Genomic DNA, 19,643 nt, shown 5'->3' on the forward strand with positions numbered 1-19,643 from the left:
CACGCCAGGTATTCAGGAGAATGTTGAATTTCCCTCCGATACACTGTTCCTCCGTGTTGTAAGCCACAGTCCTGATTTTAAGGCAGGCCGTTTTGGTTCCCCAGACTGTCTTTATCTGTGTTTACAGAAGAGTCAGTTCGTGGCTCTGCCTCTGGGTGGCAGTGTGTCTGGATTGACCTCCGAGGCTATAAGTCCTCTCTGACCAGGAGTTCTCTATTGCACCTGAACCAGCTCTGCCCAGAGCTGGCTCCCCAGGCACCACTCCCAGCTCTGTTTCCCAGGCTCCCCAAAAACAACCTTCCCCTACAGGGTCTGCGAGTGACCCCAACTGGGTAATCCCATGCACTGGGTTCAACAATCAAACGCACAGATTTAAGAGGAAGTGTGTAAACAGGAGCCTGGGAAGCTGTGCGAACTCGCAGGGCTCCACCTTCCAGATCTGCCCGGAGTCTCTGCGTGCGCTCTGGCCCCTGGCACCAAGTAGCCAGCAGGCTGGCAAAATCTGAGGCTGCCCCTTTGCATCCAGTCCAACTATGGGCTTATTTATAGTGTTCCCTTCTGCCAGCAGCCCTGCGGGAGCCCTTCCCCACTTGAGGGTCACGCTGGCCCCAAAGGCCACGGACTTTGTGGGGTGCGGGGCGCAGATTTCCCTCCGCGCACGCGTTCCTCTCTCCAACCTGAATTGCAAACCGCACCTTTGGGGGAAGTCTAACCTTTCCCTGGGGAGAAGCAGGGCTTGTCTGAGTTCATGTAGTCGCGCTGCTTGAGAGCCATTGCCTCCGGGTTAGTAGCGGATCTCTGGATGCCTGTAACAGCCACTCAAGATGGCGAGGTCTCGCGGCTGAGCAGGCGCCCCGGGGGAGGTTTCAGCCTCAATCTCTAACCGTCCCCTTTTTCTAGGAGTTCTCTGTCTTTCCTGGCTGCAGACTGTCTCTCAGCTGAATCTCCTCTGCTTATCCGGGCTGTATGTTACCCGTTTCAGCTGCTCGCCCTTATCTGCTCCGGGACAAAGCACCTACACGTCCGTCTAAACCTCCGCCATTTTTCCCGCAGCCAAATACGTACTTTTTAAGGATAGGTACCTTATCAGTATTCCTTACTAATATATCTTCAATATTTATAACAGTGACTAGTACCTAGTATTGTTAAATATGTAAATGTTCTAAATAGAATGTTCTATTAATTTTGAGCTAATAGCTTTCAGATGAAAAGTTGTATGCTCATTTGATAATTTTTCAATCATAATTAGCTTGTTATTTTTGGTTGGAAATTTGTATGATTAAGGTTGGAAAATTGTAGGAATTTTACTACTATATATATAAATGTATGTATGCATTACTATTACTAATTGGGACTTAGTTTGTATAGTTGCCTACTTCAACTAAATTCAGCTGTTTGTTCCCCCATGTCCACTCTTCATTTGTCTCTACTCTTTCTAGTGCCCTGGAAAACTGAGCTCCATTGACAGTATCTACCTGGTTCCCTCCCTTACCCTCTGGCTTTTGGTTGATTTGAGATATAGAAATCACAAGCAAAGCTTGAAGGATAAGAAGAGAAAGAATTTGGAGTATTTATTCTCCTGGCTCTCAATGGGCAACAAGTTAGCAGTGGCTACATTCCCTTTTGGAAGACCATATTTCCACTTAGGCAGCCAACAGGTTTAAACTAATGTTGCAATATGCATAAAATATGCAATATGCCATCATATACCATATGTAATATACAATGTACAATATGTAATAAAAATAAATTTACAACAAAATGGGAATACAAAGCTTTCATGGGCAAATATGATTCACCAACCAATTACCATGCTTTAAGCAAAAGTGAAGAAGAAGAAGCCTCAATAATAAACAGATTATGCCTCTGGCCATAATTCAATAGAATGAAATTCAATAATAAAACTTCAATAAGAAAACTTTTCAAACTCTTTATTACTATAAACTAAATTATCAACAAATAGTAATTTTATTAAAGAAGATACTGCACTTAAAGTTATAAAATACTGAATGTGATTTCAGCATTATATAACAAAATCTATGAGGTTTAGACAAAGCAGGGCTTAAGGAAATTTAGAGCTATATATACACATACTGACAAATAAGAAATAATAGAAACAAATGAGAAGTATTTTAGTGCATGACAGACACAAATAAACATGAAATAAGGAAATACTAATGATAATGAGGAGACACAGGGAAGCTAGGTAGACAGGAACAGGACTACGGGGGCTGGGAAGTGGACAGAATACAACTTAATGACTTGTATATTGTATATTACATATGGTATATGATGACATATTACATATTTTATGCAGACATGGGCAGAATACAACTTGTTGACTGAGCCCTGTTCCTAGACATACCACAGAGACAGACAAAATGATCTAGAACTAGACCCAGCTAGGCAGGGAAGATTAGACTCAGCTAGGAGGAATTGCTTAAGCAACCCAGCTGTGTGGGGAAAGAAGGGCAAGACCAGGAGACATGAGCTTTAAAATGTATGGATATTGCTAAGGCAGGTAGACTGCAGATAACCAATCACAAGGCAGTAAGGCATATAAACCAATCCCAAGGATGTTGCTAAGGGAGAATTAAAGAAAAGGACCAATCAGAAGCTAGCAAGGCATATATCTAACCCTAGGTAAAAAAGTATCTGCTTCCTCTTCTCTCTCTCTCTCTCTCTCTCTCTCTCTCTCTCTCTCTCGCTCTGGGGATGCTCTCCCCTGTGCCCACATGGCTTATGGCCATATGGGACTCCACACATAGAATAATGGATTTAATTAGCTTGGATGCTGAATTACACCCAGCTGCAAAATAGAATGAATGCTCTGGACACTGGCCTGCTTTTGGAACCCCAGCTGCACATTTTCCAGGGCTGGCTTCTCTCAATAAACCACTTTTTTGTCAGTGAATCCATTCTTTTGTTTTGCAAGACAAAGAACTTGGACTCAAAGCCCACAGTTTGGTTTCAATAAGGCAGAAATTATTAAGAAAGAGCCATAAAAATGACAGCAAAGCAACAGAGAAGATTAGTAAATATGGTTCTTTAAGTCCTCTAGAAGAGAGAAAAATCTCTACTAATACTAATTAGGAATCCAAAAATATGATACCAATGAATATAAAAGATGAAAAATGTACATTCACCACAGTATTTAAACTATATATTATAAACAAAAAGTTAATAATTTTGAAAATAAAATTACTACACTTTTGTTAAAATATAAATTGTCATAATTAAATATAAAACTTGAAAGTTCCCATAACTATTTTTAGAAAATGCATGGCAATAAAAAACAAAAAATAAAACTTCCACACTAAATAATATATAAAATAAGTGGGAAAAAAACAAAACAAAACACAAGACTTGGTCTATATGTTTTTACAGGAGAGTTCAAGCAGCTCCAGAAAAGAGAGGTAACATGAGGATTCTCAACTCATTTCAGGAAACTTATTTAACCTAATTTTATAAATATACAATGACAATTTTTAAAAGAATAAGAAAAACAAAGACCCAAAAAATTTTTAGAGGCTCATTATACTGATGGATACAGATGTGAAAACCATAAATAACACATGGCTGACTTCAACATTGAATGTCAAACATGTATCTTGAACAAGTAGGAGTTATACCAAGTAAGTTAACATAGCTTATAGTCATAAAACTAAATTGATATAATTCACTTATTGAACCAAATGAAAAGAAGCACAATGTATAAAACTTTTCTAAAAGCAATCTTAACACAGCATGCATAATGTTTTTTGGTGAGCTTATATAAGGACACTATTAAATAAATAAAAACCTGAATAAAAGAAAGTATAAACAATGTTCATGGATGGGGTAATATTTTATAGATAATATATTTCTCCATAATCTATAAATTGCACTTATCTATAAATTTCATTTGATTTCAATTGAATTTTCAGGCAGATATTTAGAAACTTAACAATTTATATATATAAAAGGCTAATATGCTAAGTGTCCCTCCGCTAATCCGACTGGTCGCTATAATGTGCACTGACCACCAGGGGGCAGACGTTTAACGCAGGAGCTTTCAAGCTGCAATGACTCAGCAGCTGCGGTTCTTGGGTGATGCACCCTGAAACCAAAGAGGAGGGAGCCCAATTCCTCATGGGGCCATGTGATTCCACCTTCGGCCGTGGGTTATGTTGTTGCTGGGGCATTGTCAGCCCGAATTTGGTTTACTGCACACTTGCATTTGCATTCCACACCCTGTATGACAGCAACTTTGTAGAGTGCTCTCTCACACTCTGCAACCCCTCGGGGATGTCTGAGAGCTGGTTTCAGTCTATCCCTGCAGGCCAGGCCAAGGGACCCCCCCTGCTGAAGGGACCCCTGCTCACTCCATAGACACCCTTTGAGCCACAGCTGAGAAATAAAGAAATATATACACAGAATAGAGAATTTTATGTTCATATGTACAGAAGAGAACTTGATATATGCAAAAAGTGCTGTCACAGATCAACTTGTATTGCAGAAATTGACTCATTCAGTAGTGAAAATTTTACCTGGATCCTTACTTTTTCTATAGCTATCTTTTTGTGTCTCTTCATCTTTGCATCTCTCTGTCTCTATCTCAGCCTGTCTCTTTCTGATGAGTCAGAACCACTTAGTTAAGGTATTCACAGATTCATGATTCTCAAGCTATTTGGGATGAAAAACATCTGTTACCTTAAGTGACTAAATTTTAGAGTATGATCTATTTTTCCTCCTCATTTCTCACAGGGTAAATAGGAAGAAGAGGAACAACATAGTTAAGAGTGAGGCTTTTTTCCCCATCTGAAAAATGGTAAAGTTGATAAATAAAAAACTGTACATATGTCACTAATCATAAGAGAGATGCAAATTAAAATGATAATGAGGTATCACCTCACACCTGTCAGAATGGCTACCAACAACAAATCAATGACAAGTGCTGGTGAGGATGTGGAGAAAACGGAACCCTAGTACATTTCTAGTGGGAATGCAGACTGGTGCAGCCATTATGGAAAACAGTATAGAGTTTCCTCAAAAAATTAAATATGCAACTGCCATTTGACCCAGTGATCCCACTTCTAGGAATATATCTTAAGAAGTCTGAAACACCAATCAGAAAGAATATATGCAACCCTGTATTCATAGCAGCACAATTTACAATAGCTAAGATCTGGAAACAGCCCAAGTGCCCAACAGTAGATGAGTGGATAAGAAAGCTGTAGTACATCTACACCATGGAATACTATGCAGCAGTAAAAAAGAAAGATCTCTTATCCTTTGAAAGAGCATTCAGGGACCTGAAGAGTATTATGCTAAGTGAAATAAGCTAGTCAGAGAAAGACAAGTATCACATGATCTCACTCATATGTGGAATCTAATGAACAAAATAAACTGATGAGCAAAATAGAACCAGAGACAGAATCATGGAACAGGCTGTCCAATCTCAAACGAAAGGTGGAAGCTCAACCAAAGAACTAAGAGAGATCAACCAAAGAACTTGTATTCATATGTGCATAACCCATGGACATAGACAATAGGGTGGTAGAGGCCCGGGGCAAGGGATGGGGGTGGTCTCGGAGAGGTCAATGAGAGAAAAAAGGAGACATATCTAATACTTTCAACAATAAAGATTTAATTTAAAAAAAAAATAGGACAAAATAAACTTTGCACAGGGCCTAAGCAACCTGGAGTCCCAAAGAGCTGTCTGCAAAGATGACATGAAAACAGATATGATGACTACAGGACTGAAAATTAAACACATTGTTTTTTTAAAAAAGGGGGGTAATTAAAATACAGAATTTTAGGCATTAAAACCTGAAACAGCAGTCACAGAAATGTCAGTTTTGTGACATTTTATACTTGATTAGTTACATTTGTTTGTAAAAGTGAGAAATAAGTTTTATAGAATCAAAAATGAATTTATTAACGAGGCATACTAACAATTGGTAAGTGTGAGAATTAAAGTGTTTTGTTTTTCAAAATAGAAATAATATTGATTTTTCTGATACAAAACACACAATGAGAGGTTGTGATTTTTAATATTCCAACTGGAAATAGGGGTCCTGAGATTTTTGTCCACAATGCTCCTCTTTGCTAAGGACAACAGCTCCATCCTATTTAGCTGCCTGATCTCAAAACAGCAGAGAGCCCTATTGTGCTAATTAAACACCAATTGAGTGAAAGGTTCTGTTGATCCCTAAAAGGAGGGAAGCATTTTTTTAACTTAATTCCCATCCCCTCCCTGCACTTCTCCTCGTACTCTGTCTCTCCTCTAAACAAGATATATCAACAATATTTGAGACACTCACCCAACTGGTGTGGTTCAGCGGTTAAGGAACCAGAGGTCACGGGATCTATTTCCAGTCAGAGCACAAGCCTGCTTTATCCCCAGTAGGGGCCATGCAGGAGTGCAGGAGGCAGCCAATCAATGATGATCCTCTCTCATCGCTGTTTCTATATCTCCCTTCCTTTACCTTTAAAAATCAATTAAAACAGCCCAAGAGCCCATCAGTGGAAAAGCTGTGGTACATTTACACCATGGAATACTACGTAGCTGTAAAAAAGAAGGATCTCTTATTCCTTGAGACAATATGAAGGGATCTGGAGAGTATTATGCTAAGTGAAATAAGCCAGCCAGAGAAAGACAAGTATCATATCTCACTCATATGTGAAATATAATAGACAAAATAAACTGATGAACAAAATAGATCCAGAGGCATAGAAACATGGGTCAGAGTGAAAATCTCTGAGGGAGGGCTGGGGGACCAGTGGAGAGTGATTAACCAGGAAATTGTATGCATAGCCCATGGACACAGAAAATAGTGTGGTGAAGGCCTGGGAGGAGTGGGTGTGGGGTGGAGGGGGTCAATGCGAAGAAAGAGGGGGCATCTGTAATACATTCAACAATAAAGAACAATTTTTAAAAATAGTAAAAACAGCAATTAAAACATACAAAAATAAGACATCTGATTAAAATGAAGATTCCAGGGACTCCACTGAGTCAAAATCTAGGCATGAGGCTCAAACACCTGCTTTTATTACAAACCCTGCAAGTGGATACAGCCTGAACTATACCCCAAGTATTTCTGAAGAGAAAACAATTGAAGAGGTTCATAGGACAAGAAGGGTGAAATAGAACCACTTAAAAAGATTCACACCAGTGTAAATTATAGAAAATATTGCTGTGAAAGCATTAATTAAGCAAAACAAAAAAAATAGGAACCAAATAGAAAATTTTGAAAAATTATCTTCAATATGGGAACTTGAACAAAAATTTGCTTTAACTACAAATAAAATAATAACAGAAACTTACTACGATCTATAAAAAGGTTTGGGTATTTTCATTGATGGTGCTTAACACTATTGGGATATGAAAGCCTTTCATTATCTGTTGAAAGGTATATTCGCTCACTCTAGAAAATTGTACTTATGCAGATAAGCAAATATGTTGCATGTATCTATGAAGGGATTCAAGTTCCTCCTATTGCTCAAATAAACCCAGTTTGAGAACTCCTGACAAAAAAAAAAAATCACTACTTGGATCAGTAATTACTGTGGTGCCAACAAAAATGAACTAAAATCCAAAATGTCCTATCATTTTTATTGAACACAATGGGAAGATTTCACCTTCATTTACTGCTTCTATGATATGACCCTTCAGCTGTTCCTTGTGCTGTGGCTTCTTTAAAAGCATCTTCTCTGAATGAAAAATGTCCCAAACTCCAGGAACTCTGCAGAAATGATCCACGTCGGTTTGAAACTGCTCAGAGAAGTCATGATGGATGCACCAATCCAGGCCGAGAAACACCTATCGGGAGAAGCTGTGATCTTGATGGGAGTTCCTCTTGAAGCCAGCTCTTCCAGTTATTTCATAAGTCTTTCCTCAAGCCCAGGGAAGAGAGTGTTGCCCCCAGACAGTACAATTTCTGCAAAGAGATTCTTCTGGATGTCCATGTCACACTTCATAATGCTGCTGGCCACCATTTTTGAGAGTCCCAGGCTGTGGGTGCCTAGCTGCTGAGGTGCGAAAAGAATCTCGGGCACCTGGTATCGCTGTTCCCCTACGTAGATGACATTCCCATCTGGCAGTAGGTATTTTTCAGGACTTCCTTTGGGCTCTTATGTGGTTCTTTCTCTGGATCCAAGGCCACATAGCACAGCTTCTCTTTGATGTCATCCACTAAGTCCTTGTTGAGTATGTAAGGGAAGACGCTCCCACTAGTGAGAAGCAGCTGGGCAAGGTGCTCTGTGACATCCTTCCCTGCCACATCGAGCTTGGCGATAATAGCATGAGGCAGGGAGTAATCTCCAAAGATGGGAACCGTGCAAGTGACTCCTTCCCCACTGTCCACCACAAGGCCCATGACAGAGGAAGAGGCATAGAGTGCTGCTGCCATGTGGTTTGACAGGTAGAGGGCAGGCACCTTGAAGGTCTCAAACATTACTTCTGCCATCTTTTCTTGAGTCTTCATTGGGTTCAAGGAGGTCTCGGTCATGAGTATAGGCTGTTGAGAGGATTTTACTCCCAGCTCCCACTCAAAAAGGTATTCCCAGAGTTTCTCCATGTCATCCCACCCTGTTACCAGCCCGCGCTCAATGGGATAGTGTAACTGGAAGGCCTCATACTTGTACTGGGCATTTCCCCCCACAATGTAGCTTTTCTGATAGGGTTCTGATAACGGCATGTTAAATTGAGGATGCCCCACGACAGAACTGATGACATGATGGGGTACCGTCTCTCCAGACAGGCCTGCTTTGCAGGCTCCTGATCCATTGCCAAAAACTACAGCTGGAATGTCTAATATTTATGGGTTAAACATACCTGCAGAATTTTCTACTGAACTTCACCAAAATCCAGCACGTTTGACCACGGGGTGAGATAGTAGGCTCCTCTGGAAGTTCTAAAGCCACAGGATACCCAAGTTATCAGGTTGTCACTCAGTTGAAGCTAGCAGGTTGTCCCCAATACCCCAAAGCACCCCATCTTCAACCCATGAATTTTCTTCTCTGTATGGCAGCCCAGAGCCTGGTGAGGCTATTTCACTGATGATTACCTGCTATGTAACAATGTCGTCATGGTAACAATTGTCCTCAGAGAGCTTTAGAAGGATTTTAAGGGGTGGAGTCTCTGAGATACTAATAGTCTTAGGGTGAAACAGAGGAAGATAAACCATATCTATGGATAGCTTTGATAACTCTCTAAACCTGAAGCAAAGTTCTAGCCTTAGAACTGAGTAAGTAAGCCCAGCTGTGGACTTGACCGCCCCCCGCCCCTCCCCTCCCGCCACCTCCTTCCAAAAAACAAAATTGGCTTCTATGATCAGCTTAGCGGCTTTTTGTAGAATAACAAAAATATCCTTCCCTTTGCTAAGGGGAGGAATTAAGCATGAGACACAGGTTCAAATTGCGGTGAGGATGACCATAATCCAGTTACAGAGGTGCTTATATTTGTTTTCTTGTTTTTAACAGCTTTATTGAGATAAAGTTCACATACAATACACTCACCCATTTATAGTGTATATTTCCATGACTTTCAGTATATTCCCTGATATGCGCAAAACATCACAAGTCAAGTTTAGAACATTTTTTCACCTCAAAAAGCAACCTTTTTCTCTTTAGTTGTCACCCTTTCCAGACCACCCTCCTGCGAGCCCTAAACCCCATTCCTATATTTTTGTCTCTATAGATTTATCTTCTGTGCCTTTTTAATATAAATGGAATAATAATATGTGGCCTTTGTGACTAGCTTCATTCATTTAGCGTATTGGCTTCAAGGTTTTTCATTGTTTGAATATAACACATTTTAATTATCTATTCTACAACATACCATTGTTCACAGTATTTATTTATAATCTTTATTTTTATCTGTAAGATCGCTAGTAATATCCTCTGTACTTTTTTAGGAACATTTTTAAAGAAACAGCTTTCGGTTTCATTGATTTCTTTATTATTTTTCTATTCTCCATTTCAATAATTTCTGCACTATTCATTTTCATTTTATTCCTTCTGCTGGCTTTAGTTTTATTTTCTTTTTCCAGTATGATAAGTTGAAAGGTTAGGATATAGATGATATCTTTCTTCCTTTTTAATGTTTTTTATTGATTTCAGATAGAGGAAAGGAGAGGGAGAAATAGAAACATTAATGATGAGAGAGAATCATCTAGCATCTACCTCCTGCATGCCCCCTACTAGGGATAGAGCCCAAAACCCAGGCATGTGCCCTGACTGGGAATCAAACTGTGACTTCCTGGTTCATGAGTTGATGCTCAACCACTGAGCCACAATGGCTGGATTCTTTCTTCTTAAATGTAGATTGAGATGGTTTATCTATTTTGCCAACTTGGGAAAGCATTTTGGTCAGTTGTTTGGTCAAACACTAGTCTAGCTGTTACCTTGGAATGATTTTGTAGATGCTATTAACATTTTAAAAAGTTAACTTAAATAAAGGAGATTAACATCCATAATGTGGGTGAGCCTCATCCAACCAATTGAAGGCCTTTAGAGCAAAAGCTGAAGTTTCTTGGAGAAGGAATTCTGTCTCAAATCTGTAACAGAATTCAAAGTTGTAAGATTGTGATGGTTTAATTTATATGGCAACTTGACTAAGAGATGCCCAGCCATCTTGCAGAACATTGTTTCTTAATGGGTAAATGATTGTGTATCTAGTATAGATTAGCATTTGAATTGGTACATTGAGTAAAGATCAGCTTTATCAATGCAAGTGGGCATTATTCAAAATGTTGAAGCCCTTAATAGAAAAAAAAATCAGGGTAAGGACAAATTTGCTCTCTGAAATATGGGTACTTTCACCCCCGGGACTTGTTATTATTAGATTGTTTGTTTCATGACTGACTTTTAATAGAACTTATTTATATTCTTCAGTGTTAATCATCTATGTTGTACTTCAGGGGGCAGCCTTGTATATGTAGTCACCCTGGAATGATGACACTGGTATTGGCAGGGCTCTCTTTGTCTATTTCCCTAACCACATCCAGCTATTAGGCTCCACTAATAGTGAGAAGATTGCTCTATTGATTTCAAAAATGTCTTTAGACAAAATGCCACACATTGTAAACCAATCAAATTCAGATCCCTTTGAAGTGATAGTTTCTGAGGTCAGTGTTTGAAATCTGTTATGACTGACGCATGTCTCCTCCAGCTTCTTCTTTCTAGGTTTCTCTAGCACACTATCAAACCTACAGTTTAGCTTATGTCTTTATGAACTTATTAATAGTTTCTAAATTATTGTTCACCACAACCTCCAGATTGTTTTTCAGGAGTGTCTATAGGCACCCAGCCAGCGTGATTCAGTGGTTGGACATCAACCTATGAACCAGGAGGTCATGGTTTGATTCCTGGTAAGGGCACATGTCAGGGTTGCAGGCTCTATCCCCAGTAGGGGGAGTGCAGGAGGCAGCCAATCAATGATTCTCTCTCATTATGAATGTTTCCCTTTCTCCCTCTTCCTCCCTCCCTGAAATTATATATATATACATATATAAAATTAGAGGCCTGGTGCATGAAATTCGTGCACAGGTGGGGTCTCTAGGCCTGCCTGGCAATCAGAGCTGGGCCGATCAGGACCCAAAGGCCCCGGCAGGGCTGGGAGAAGAGGCGACGGTCACCAGATTGGCGTGGAAGATACAGATGCCTGACGCTGATACCACTGCCACTGTGTGGTTCCCTGCCTCCCCCCTCCTCCTTCCCTCACCACCACACCGCCACTGCAGGGGGCAAGTGGTGAGCCAATTGTACAGGAAGTGGGAGGTTGGCTGCCAGCCCTGAGGAGGGAGCCGGCCCTCGGCCCCCCTGGGAAAGGGGCTGCGTCTGCCACCACCCACCCCCAGTTCCCCATCCCAGCCCAGGGCCCTGCCCCAATTGGGCGATCAGGGCCTGCAGGCCAGGGGTAGGGACCACGGGAAGTTGACTGGCCAGGGGAGGTTGGCTGTGAGAGTGCACTGACCACCAGGGGGCAGCTCCTGTGTTGAACGTCTACCCCCTGGTGGTCAGTGTGCATCATAGCAACTGGTCGCAACAGTTATATATATATATATATAGTTAAAACCAAATGAGTCAGTTTCTTTGTGAAATACTTAGGAGCTATATATTTGTCCAGTCTGCTTCTCCCTTCTCCTCACGGAATCAAGGCTTTGGATCTGTGGCTGAAGACAATGCATGTTTCTCTCTGAGTGATTCTCCTTCTGTAGATTATGAGCATTTAGTGCAGGGAGGAGTAGCCTCAGATGTTCTTGGCTTGCTTCTCCTTATGAGGAACCATTACTATACAAGCCATGGCAAAGGCAGTGGAGATCCCAGCATTCTCAGTGATTCTGTTGAGCCTCTGTGCCACTGTGTAGGCTGAGCAGCAAAAGGGACCCTGCACCCTTCATTTCCACCTACTTGCTACAGCATTAGCAACAGGTAGCTGAGTGCAGAATGAGAAATACTGTACCTCCTTGGAAGATAGTCCTCAATTGAAAACTCTAAGAATATGTCTAACATTTCTGTCTCACTGAGTTAGGAAGGGGGAGGAAAGGGCTGTGTCTCATTTCAAATACCACAGACTCATTGTTATTACCAAATTTCAGTGGCTTTTCTCAAACAAAAGTTTCTTCATGTCATTAGGGTCATTTCCTAGTCTTTAAATGCTTTGTTTTAAAATAGTTTTGCCAGATTTGCTTGAAGTATATATGAAGTGCTTCTTATTCTGTCATGCTGTAAGTCCATCAAACAATCAAATCTTGCAAGATGGTATTAATGAACTATATAACACCACTACCTGTAATGATGTTCTTCATTCCTTTGTTTGGTAACATGCTTCTTTTTCCTTTTGGCCCTAAACATTCATCAATTTACTGCAATTTGTGTAGGTATAATTTAATTATTTTTCCTGCTAGATGTTAATTTTTTTCATTTGTTAATTGGTATCTTTCATCAATTCTAGAAGGTTATTAGTTAATTTTTCTCAATATTGTTCTTTCCTATTTTCTTTCTCCTCTATAATATTCATGTTAACTATTTTTGAATTTTCATTTTAATCCTTAATTTAACCTAATCTTATAGTTGCAACCTCTTACAATGCTGCTTTCTGCATAACTTCTCTTTTCAGATCACCGAAGTTCAGTGTAGCAATATAAATTTACAAGTAATGCATCAATTGTATATTTCACATCATTTTATTTCTAAAATAAAAATTCATATTTATCATTTCTAGAAGTTGTGCCTTTCCTTTCCAAACTGCTTTATCATTTTTAATGGTCACGTTTTTGTTCATCACACATTTAAATATTGACAAATTATTTAAAGATATTATACTTTTATTTGATATACTATAATCTACAATTGCAAATATTGCAGCGGTTGCCAACTGGTGGTCTGTGGACTACTGGTGGTCCATGAGGTCTGAAAGGTTGGCGACCGCTGGACTAGAGTCTTATGTTCTAGTGATATGTTTATTATAAAATAACTAGAGGCCTGGTGCACGAATTCATGCATGGGTGGGGTCCTGCTGGCTGCCCAGATGAGGGCCATCAGCCGGGCTGGCTGGGGGGAGGGGCCATGGGGGGTTGGCCAGCGGCCCCACCCCCAATTGGGGTGATGAACTCCTTTAGCTTTTTCTTGTCTGTGGAGCTCTTTATCTGGCCTTCAATTCTAAATGAGCTTTGCTGGGTAGAGAAGGACATGGCCAGAAATATTCAAAGTGATGAAGAGCAAGGACCTGCAGCCAGGGTGACCTTCCTTTTGAAAGGACGCCGCCGATTCTGGGGCTGAGGGTTCAGTTTTCATGAAACCCGGGTCAGTCTTTGCATCGGGCAAGTGGAATCACTGAGGCCTATTTGAGAGTCCCCAAGGCTGGGAGCCTGATCTCAGAACAGTTAAAAACACATTTATGAAGGAATGTTATGGGTTCTCTCTCATAAAAAAGCCCACGCGTGTCTGTGCTACACCAACAGGGTTGCTTTAACGCTGAAGCCTCCATTCGCAAGCCCACCCACCTGCAGGAGCTGGCAGGAGGTTGAAAGTGGCTGCATAGATGAGGCCGGTGCCAGGCCACCTGGCAGGTGTCTGCAGCTCAGCCATCTGAGCCCCTGGCGTGGGGAGATGGGCTCTGACATCACTACCACGTGGAGGATTTGACGGCATTGGCAGCGGCTTCAGAGCTTGTTGCTATTTTGTTTTATTTTTATCTCCTTTTCCTTTTAAACCTCTCCAGGTTGCATGCGTCCAAGAGCGGAGCAGCCTTTGCAGCCTCCTGGAAGAATCAACTCACAAAATTGTCTTTCCTTGACCTGATGCATAGTTTTCCCAGTGGAGATAGCTTTTCCTCTGGAGGCATTATTAAAAAGAAAATCAGAGGTAATTAAACATTCCAACTTCCTGAGATAATGGATAACAGTTTAGGCAAAGAGTAGCCTAAGGAAAGAGTTTATAAGGAAAATATGGGGATCAAATGACCATAGTAGGCTTTGCAAAGCCTCAGCATATTCCTGAGGATATAAAGGTCCATGCCTATGTATAGTGCTCTGCACTTGCACAGGCCTATGTGTGTGCTCAGGAAATATCTGAGGTTCTGCACAAGAGGTCGACTTGCAAACTACCTCGCTGAATATTGAAGCTTTGCCCCTAATGCACACACAAAGCCCTTCAGCAAGGACTTAATGAGTTATTCGTTCCATTCATCTAAAGATATATTTTTCTGCTCTTCCCGGTTTGGCTCAGTGGATAGAGTGTCAGTGTGTGGACTGAAGGGTCCCAGGTTCAATTCCAGTCAAGCACACATGCCTACGTTGTGGGCTTGATCCTTAGTGTGGGACATGCAGGAGGCAGCCGATCAATGATTTTCTCTCATCATTGATGTTTCTATCTCTCCCTCTCTGAAATCAATAAAAATTTATTTTTAAAAAAGCAATTGATAAAGATATATTTTTCCAAAAATTTTCTGACTGCTAACTTGACTGAGTAGAGACCTCAGTGGGCACACATGACAAATATGCAGACTTTACAAGACAAAATTAATGAAAATCACTAAAGACCCAGTACAACAACCACCACCACCCAACAACAAAACAAAACAAAACCCCCAGAGAGTGACAACAACAAAAAACCTTAAGGAGAGAGAATCTGCTTTCCAGACAGAGCTGTTAAATTATAAAATGTTTCTGACTGATCCAAAAAGTGACAGTCTGTATTTTTAACAAATTGAGTCATACACAGAAGCTATATTCAATGATATTTAATCAAGTAAATCTCTTCCTTTACTCTTATTATTCTTGTTTTTATAATAAAAAGAACTTGGCATTGCTTAAAGTTTTCAATTTTCTACATGATAATAAATTTAATTTTAAAAATTGTACCATTTTTTGGCTCTGAAATATCCAGCTGATTCATGAATATAGATAATATAAATAGAATTATTATCACCTTACCTTTTATTTCACTCTGAGTTAACAATATTTTTATCAATATTTTTATGTTTCCTGACTATTAAAGAACAGCAAAATTGGGCTCACATTTCAGACATTATGGTGCCACTATACTTCTCATCACATAGTAAATCATGTTTATTTAAAGCAGTCACATTAATAAGTTTTCATATCCTTCACATACTGTCCTATACAGATTATGTAGTAATTCACAATTCCTCTCTAAGGAGAAAAAGATAAGGAAGGTAATGTGAGAGTAAATCCATGACCTATAATTAATAGTATTTAGGAATATTAGCAGTATTTAGACATAGTAAGAAGTAAAATTACTTTGTAGTAGTTTACAGTACCCCAAATCTCCAGTTTACCAAGATCTTGTCTATGATTGGTTAAGAAAATGTTACTAAGTCTGCCTTTAACAGTTAAACATTTAGAGACCTCCAAATTTATCTATTTTTTTTCTTGTAAGAACACTTGACATGGAATGTATGTTCTTCATAAATTTTTAAGTTAACAACTCCCCATTTCTCCCACATACCAGCCCCTGGCAACCAACATTCTATTCTTTATTTCTATGAGTTTGAATATTTTATATACCTCCCTTAGTGGAATCATGCAGATTTGTCCTTTTGTGATTGGCTTATTTTACATAGCATAATGTTGTCCAGACTTATCAATGTTTGGCACAGATGAAATTATTTCCGTTTTTTTAAGGCAGAATAATATTCCATTGTGTGTACACACATTTTTTAAACTATTCCTCCATCCATGGAAATTTGGTTGTTTCTACCTATTGACCATTGTAAAACATTCCACAGTAAATAGAGACATCTCCTCAAAATTCTGATTTCAATTTTGGGGTGATTGTTGGGCCATATATTAGTTCAATTTTTAATATTTTGAGGAATTGTTTTCCACTGAGGCTGCACCATTTTACAGTACTAACAGTGTACAAGGGTTCCAATTCCTCCTAATTTTCACCAACACTTGTGATATGTATGTACATATATTATATATTATATATACATGATAGCTATCCAAACAAGTTTCAGATGATATCTCATTTTGGTTTTAAATTGCAATTGGCTGATAATTAGTGATGTTGAGAATCTTTTCATATCTGTTAGCCATTTATAGGCCTGCCTTGGAGAAGTATCTATTCAGAATATTGCCCATTTTTAATTAATTTTTTGGATTGCTATTAACTTGAAAGATGTCCTTATATTTTGAATTTTAACCTCTTAATGAGATATATGCTGTGACAATAATTTTTTTTCCAGTTCATAGATTGCCTTTTCAACCTTTTGATTGTTTTCTTTGCCATGCAGAAACTTTTTAGTTTTGTATGTATCATTTGTCTATTTTTGCTTTGTTGCCTGTGCTTTTAAAATCATAGCCAAGAAATCATTTCCAAGATGACTGTCATAAGACTTTACCCTGTTTTCTTCTAGTACTTTTACAGTTTTGAATCTTACATTTAAGTCTTTAATTCATTTTGGTTTGATTTTTTTTCCTGTCCTGTAAAATAATGGACAAATTTTATTTCTTTATATAGTATTCCAGATTTCCCAACATAATTTGTTTTAAGAAACTGTTTCCCATTGTGCAATTCTTGGGACCATTGTTGAAGATTAGTTAACCATATATGCCTGGGTATATGTTTGGATTGTTTATCCCATTCCATTGGTCCATTTGTCCATTTTTATGCCAGTAGCATACTGTTTTAAATACTGTAACTTTGTAATATAGTTTGAAATCAGGAAGTGTGATGCCTCAGACATTGTTCTATCTTCATAAGATTGCTTTGGCTATTCGTGGTGGGGTATATTTTTTGTGTGTGGTTCCATATAAATTTTAGGATAGTTTTTTTCCTACTTTTGGGAGAAATGCCTTTAAATTTTTCTAGGTATTACATTGAATCTGGAGATTCCTGTGGGTAGTATTGAAATTTTAACAATGTTATGTCTTCTAATCCATGAAGAGACAATTCTTCATAATTATTTATGTCCTTTTTATTTTATTTTTCATCAATGTTATTTTCAGTGTACAACTCTTTCTGCCCCCTTGGTTAAGTCTATTTCTGAGTATTTTATTGTTTTGATGCTTTTGTAATTATAATTGTTTTCTTAATTTTCTTTAGGGACACTTCATTTTTAGTGTCTAGAAACACAACTTCCTTTTGTATGTTGATTTTGTATCCTACAAGTTAACTAAATTTACTAAGCCTAGCAATTTTTTTTTTAGTATGTGAAGTCTTTAAGGTTTTCTAGATGAAAGATTATGTCATATGCAAAGAGAAATATTTTTCCTTCTGATTTTCCAATTTGGATAACCTGACCTTTTTCTTTTTTCTCACCTAACTAATCTATGTAAAACAATACTATGTTGAATGAAATAGTAGTGGAAAAGCTTTCAATTTTTCACCATTGAGTATAATGTATCTGTAGGCTTTTATTGTTTAGTCTTTATTTTGTTGAGGTAAATTCCTTCTACACACAGTTTTTTATTTTTTATAATATTTTGAAATAGTTTGAGGAGCATAGGTGTTATTTCTTCTTTGAATGTTTGGTAAAATTTGACTGTGAAGCTATCTTGTTCAGCGCTATTGTTAGCTGGAAGTTTTTCAGTTACTCTATTTCATTAGGTGTTACTGGTTTATTTAGGTTTGGAAAATTGTATGTTTCTAGGAATTTGTCCATTTCACCCAGGTTTTCCAATTTGCTGGCATATAGTTGTTCATAGTATTTTCTTACAATCCTTTGCATTTTTGTGAACTCAGTTGTTACTTGTGTGTTCTCTCTCTATTGTTTCTTGATGAGTCTGGCTAAAGATTCATCAATCTTGATTATGTTTTCAAAGAACCAGCTCTTGGTTTCATTGTTTTTGTTGGTTTTTTTGTTTGTTTGTTTGTTTTGTCTGTGTCATTTATTTCTGCTCTCATCTTTATGATCTTTATTATTTTCTTCCCTCTACTTACTTCGGGCTTTCTTTGTTGTTCTTTTTCTAGTTTGTTTAGATGTGAGGTTAAATTGTTCATTGGAGATTTTTCTTGCTTCTCGAGGTAGACCTGTAATGCTACTAACTTCCCTCTCAGGACTGCTTTTGCTGTGCCCCATAGATTTGGGGTTGTTGTGTTCTCATTTTCATTTGTTTCAAGGTATCTTTTGATTTCTTACTTGATCTCATTGTTAATCCATTCATTGTTTAGTAACATGCTATTTAGCTTCCATGTGTTTGTGTATTTTTTAGTTTATTTTCTTATGATTGATTTCTAGTTTTATACCATTATGGTCATAGAAGGTGCTTGATATGATTTCAGTCTTCTTTAACAGAACCTGTTGTTAGATTGTGTCAAGAAATTCTACCTGATCCAACCTTATGTTGCTTTTATTATTTGTCTATTTTTGCTTTGCTGCACTCTCTTAGTATCTAATCCTGAACATCTTCCCTGGATTTCTGTCTATATAAATTCAAAATGAAAGTACTTATTTTGGAGTGTAGTGCACTGCCTCATGGGTCACCTTTAGAGACCTGCTGGGACCTTACCTGTAGAGGCCTGATAGGAGTTGAATTTACTTTTAGTTTTAGAGTATGGAAGTATGTCCTGAGGTGAATCAGCATTGTCTTGCATATCCACTCCCTTAAGGGAGGCCATTACAATTTTCTTATAGCAACGCCATGTTAATCCTAATGAATTGAGGTGAAAAGGCTGATACCACATTGTATGAAGAGGCCTATTCTACTTGGGGTGGAAATGCTGATGCCACTGAAATAAGGGAGGCCACTTTTGCTATAGTTGAGGCCACTTCTCCTGGGGGTGAGAAAGGAAATTTCACTGGGATGGGAAAGATCTCTTCTACTGGTATAGAAGTGTCATCAGAGCTTAGGGGTTTAGTGTCCCCAGCATCAACAGTATTTTCCCACTTGTTTCTATTTCAACTGAATAGATTTCACTCTTTCCTAAACAATGCCTTTAATTTAATGGTAGACAACTTATGAGACTAAAAATTTAAATTGTGGCCCTGATCGATTTGGCTCAGTGGATAGAGCGTCGGCCTGCGGACTCAAGGGTCGCAGGTTCGGTTCCAGTCAAGGGCATGTACCTTGGTCGCGGGAATATACCCAGTGGGGAGTGTGCAGGAAGCAGCTGATCGATGTTTCTCTCTCATCGATGTTTCTGACTCTCTATCCCTCTCCCGTTCTCTCTGTAAAAAATAAAATATA

The 19,643-nt window shown here is 38.8% G+C and overlaps 1 protein-coding gene across 1 annotated transcript; it reads right to left on the minus strand.

Annotated features, from left to right (window-relative positions):
- Positions 1 to 7,680: 7,680 nt before the first annotated feature.
- LOC102251327 (actin-related protein T1) lies at positions 7,681 to 8,816 on the minus strand. The gene is given in 2 exon segments (XM_005872715.1): positions 7,681 to 8,093; positions 8,096 to 8,816. Coding segments are annotated over 2 exon segments (1,134 nt in total).
- Positions 8,817 to 19,643: the final 10,827 nt, after the last annotated feature.

This window comes from Myotis brandtii, unplaced genomic scaffold, assembly GCF_000412655.1.
Source record: "Myotis brandtii unplaced genomic scaffold, ASM41265v1 scaffold39, whole genome shotgun sequence".
Lineage (NCBI taxonomy): Eukaryota > Metazoa > Chordata > Mammalia > Chiroptera > Vespertilionidae > Myotis > Myotis brandtii.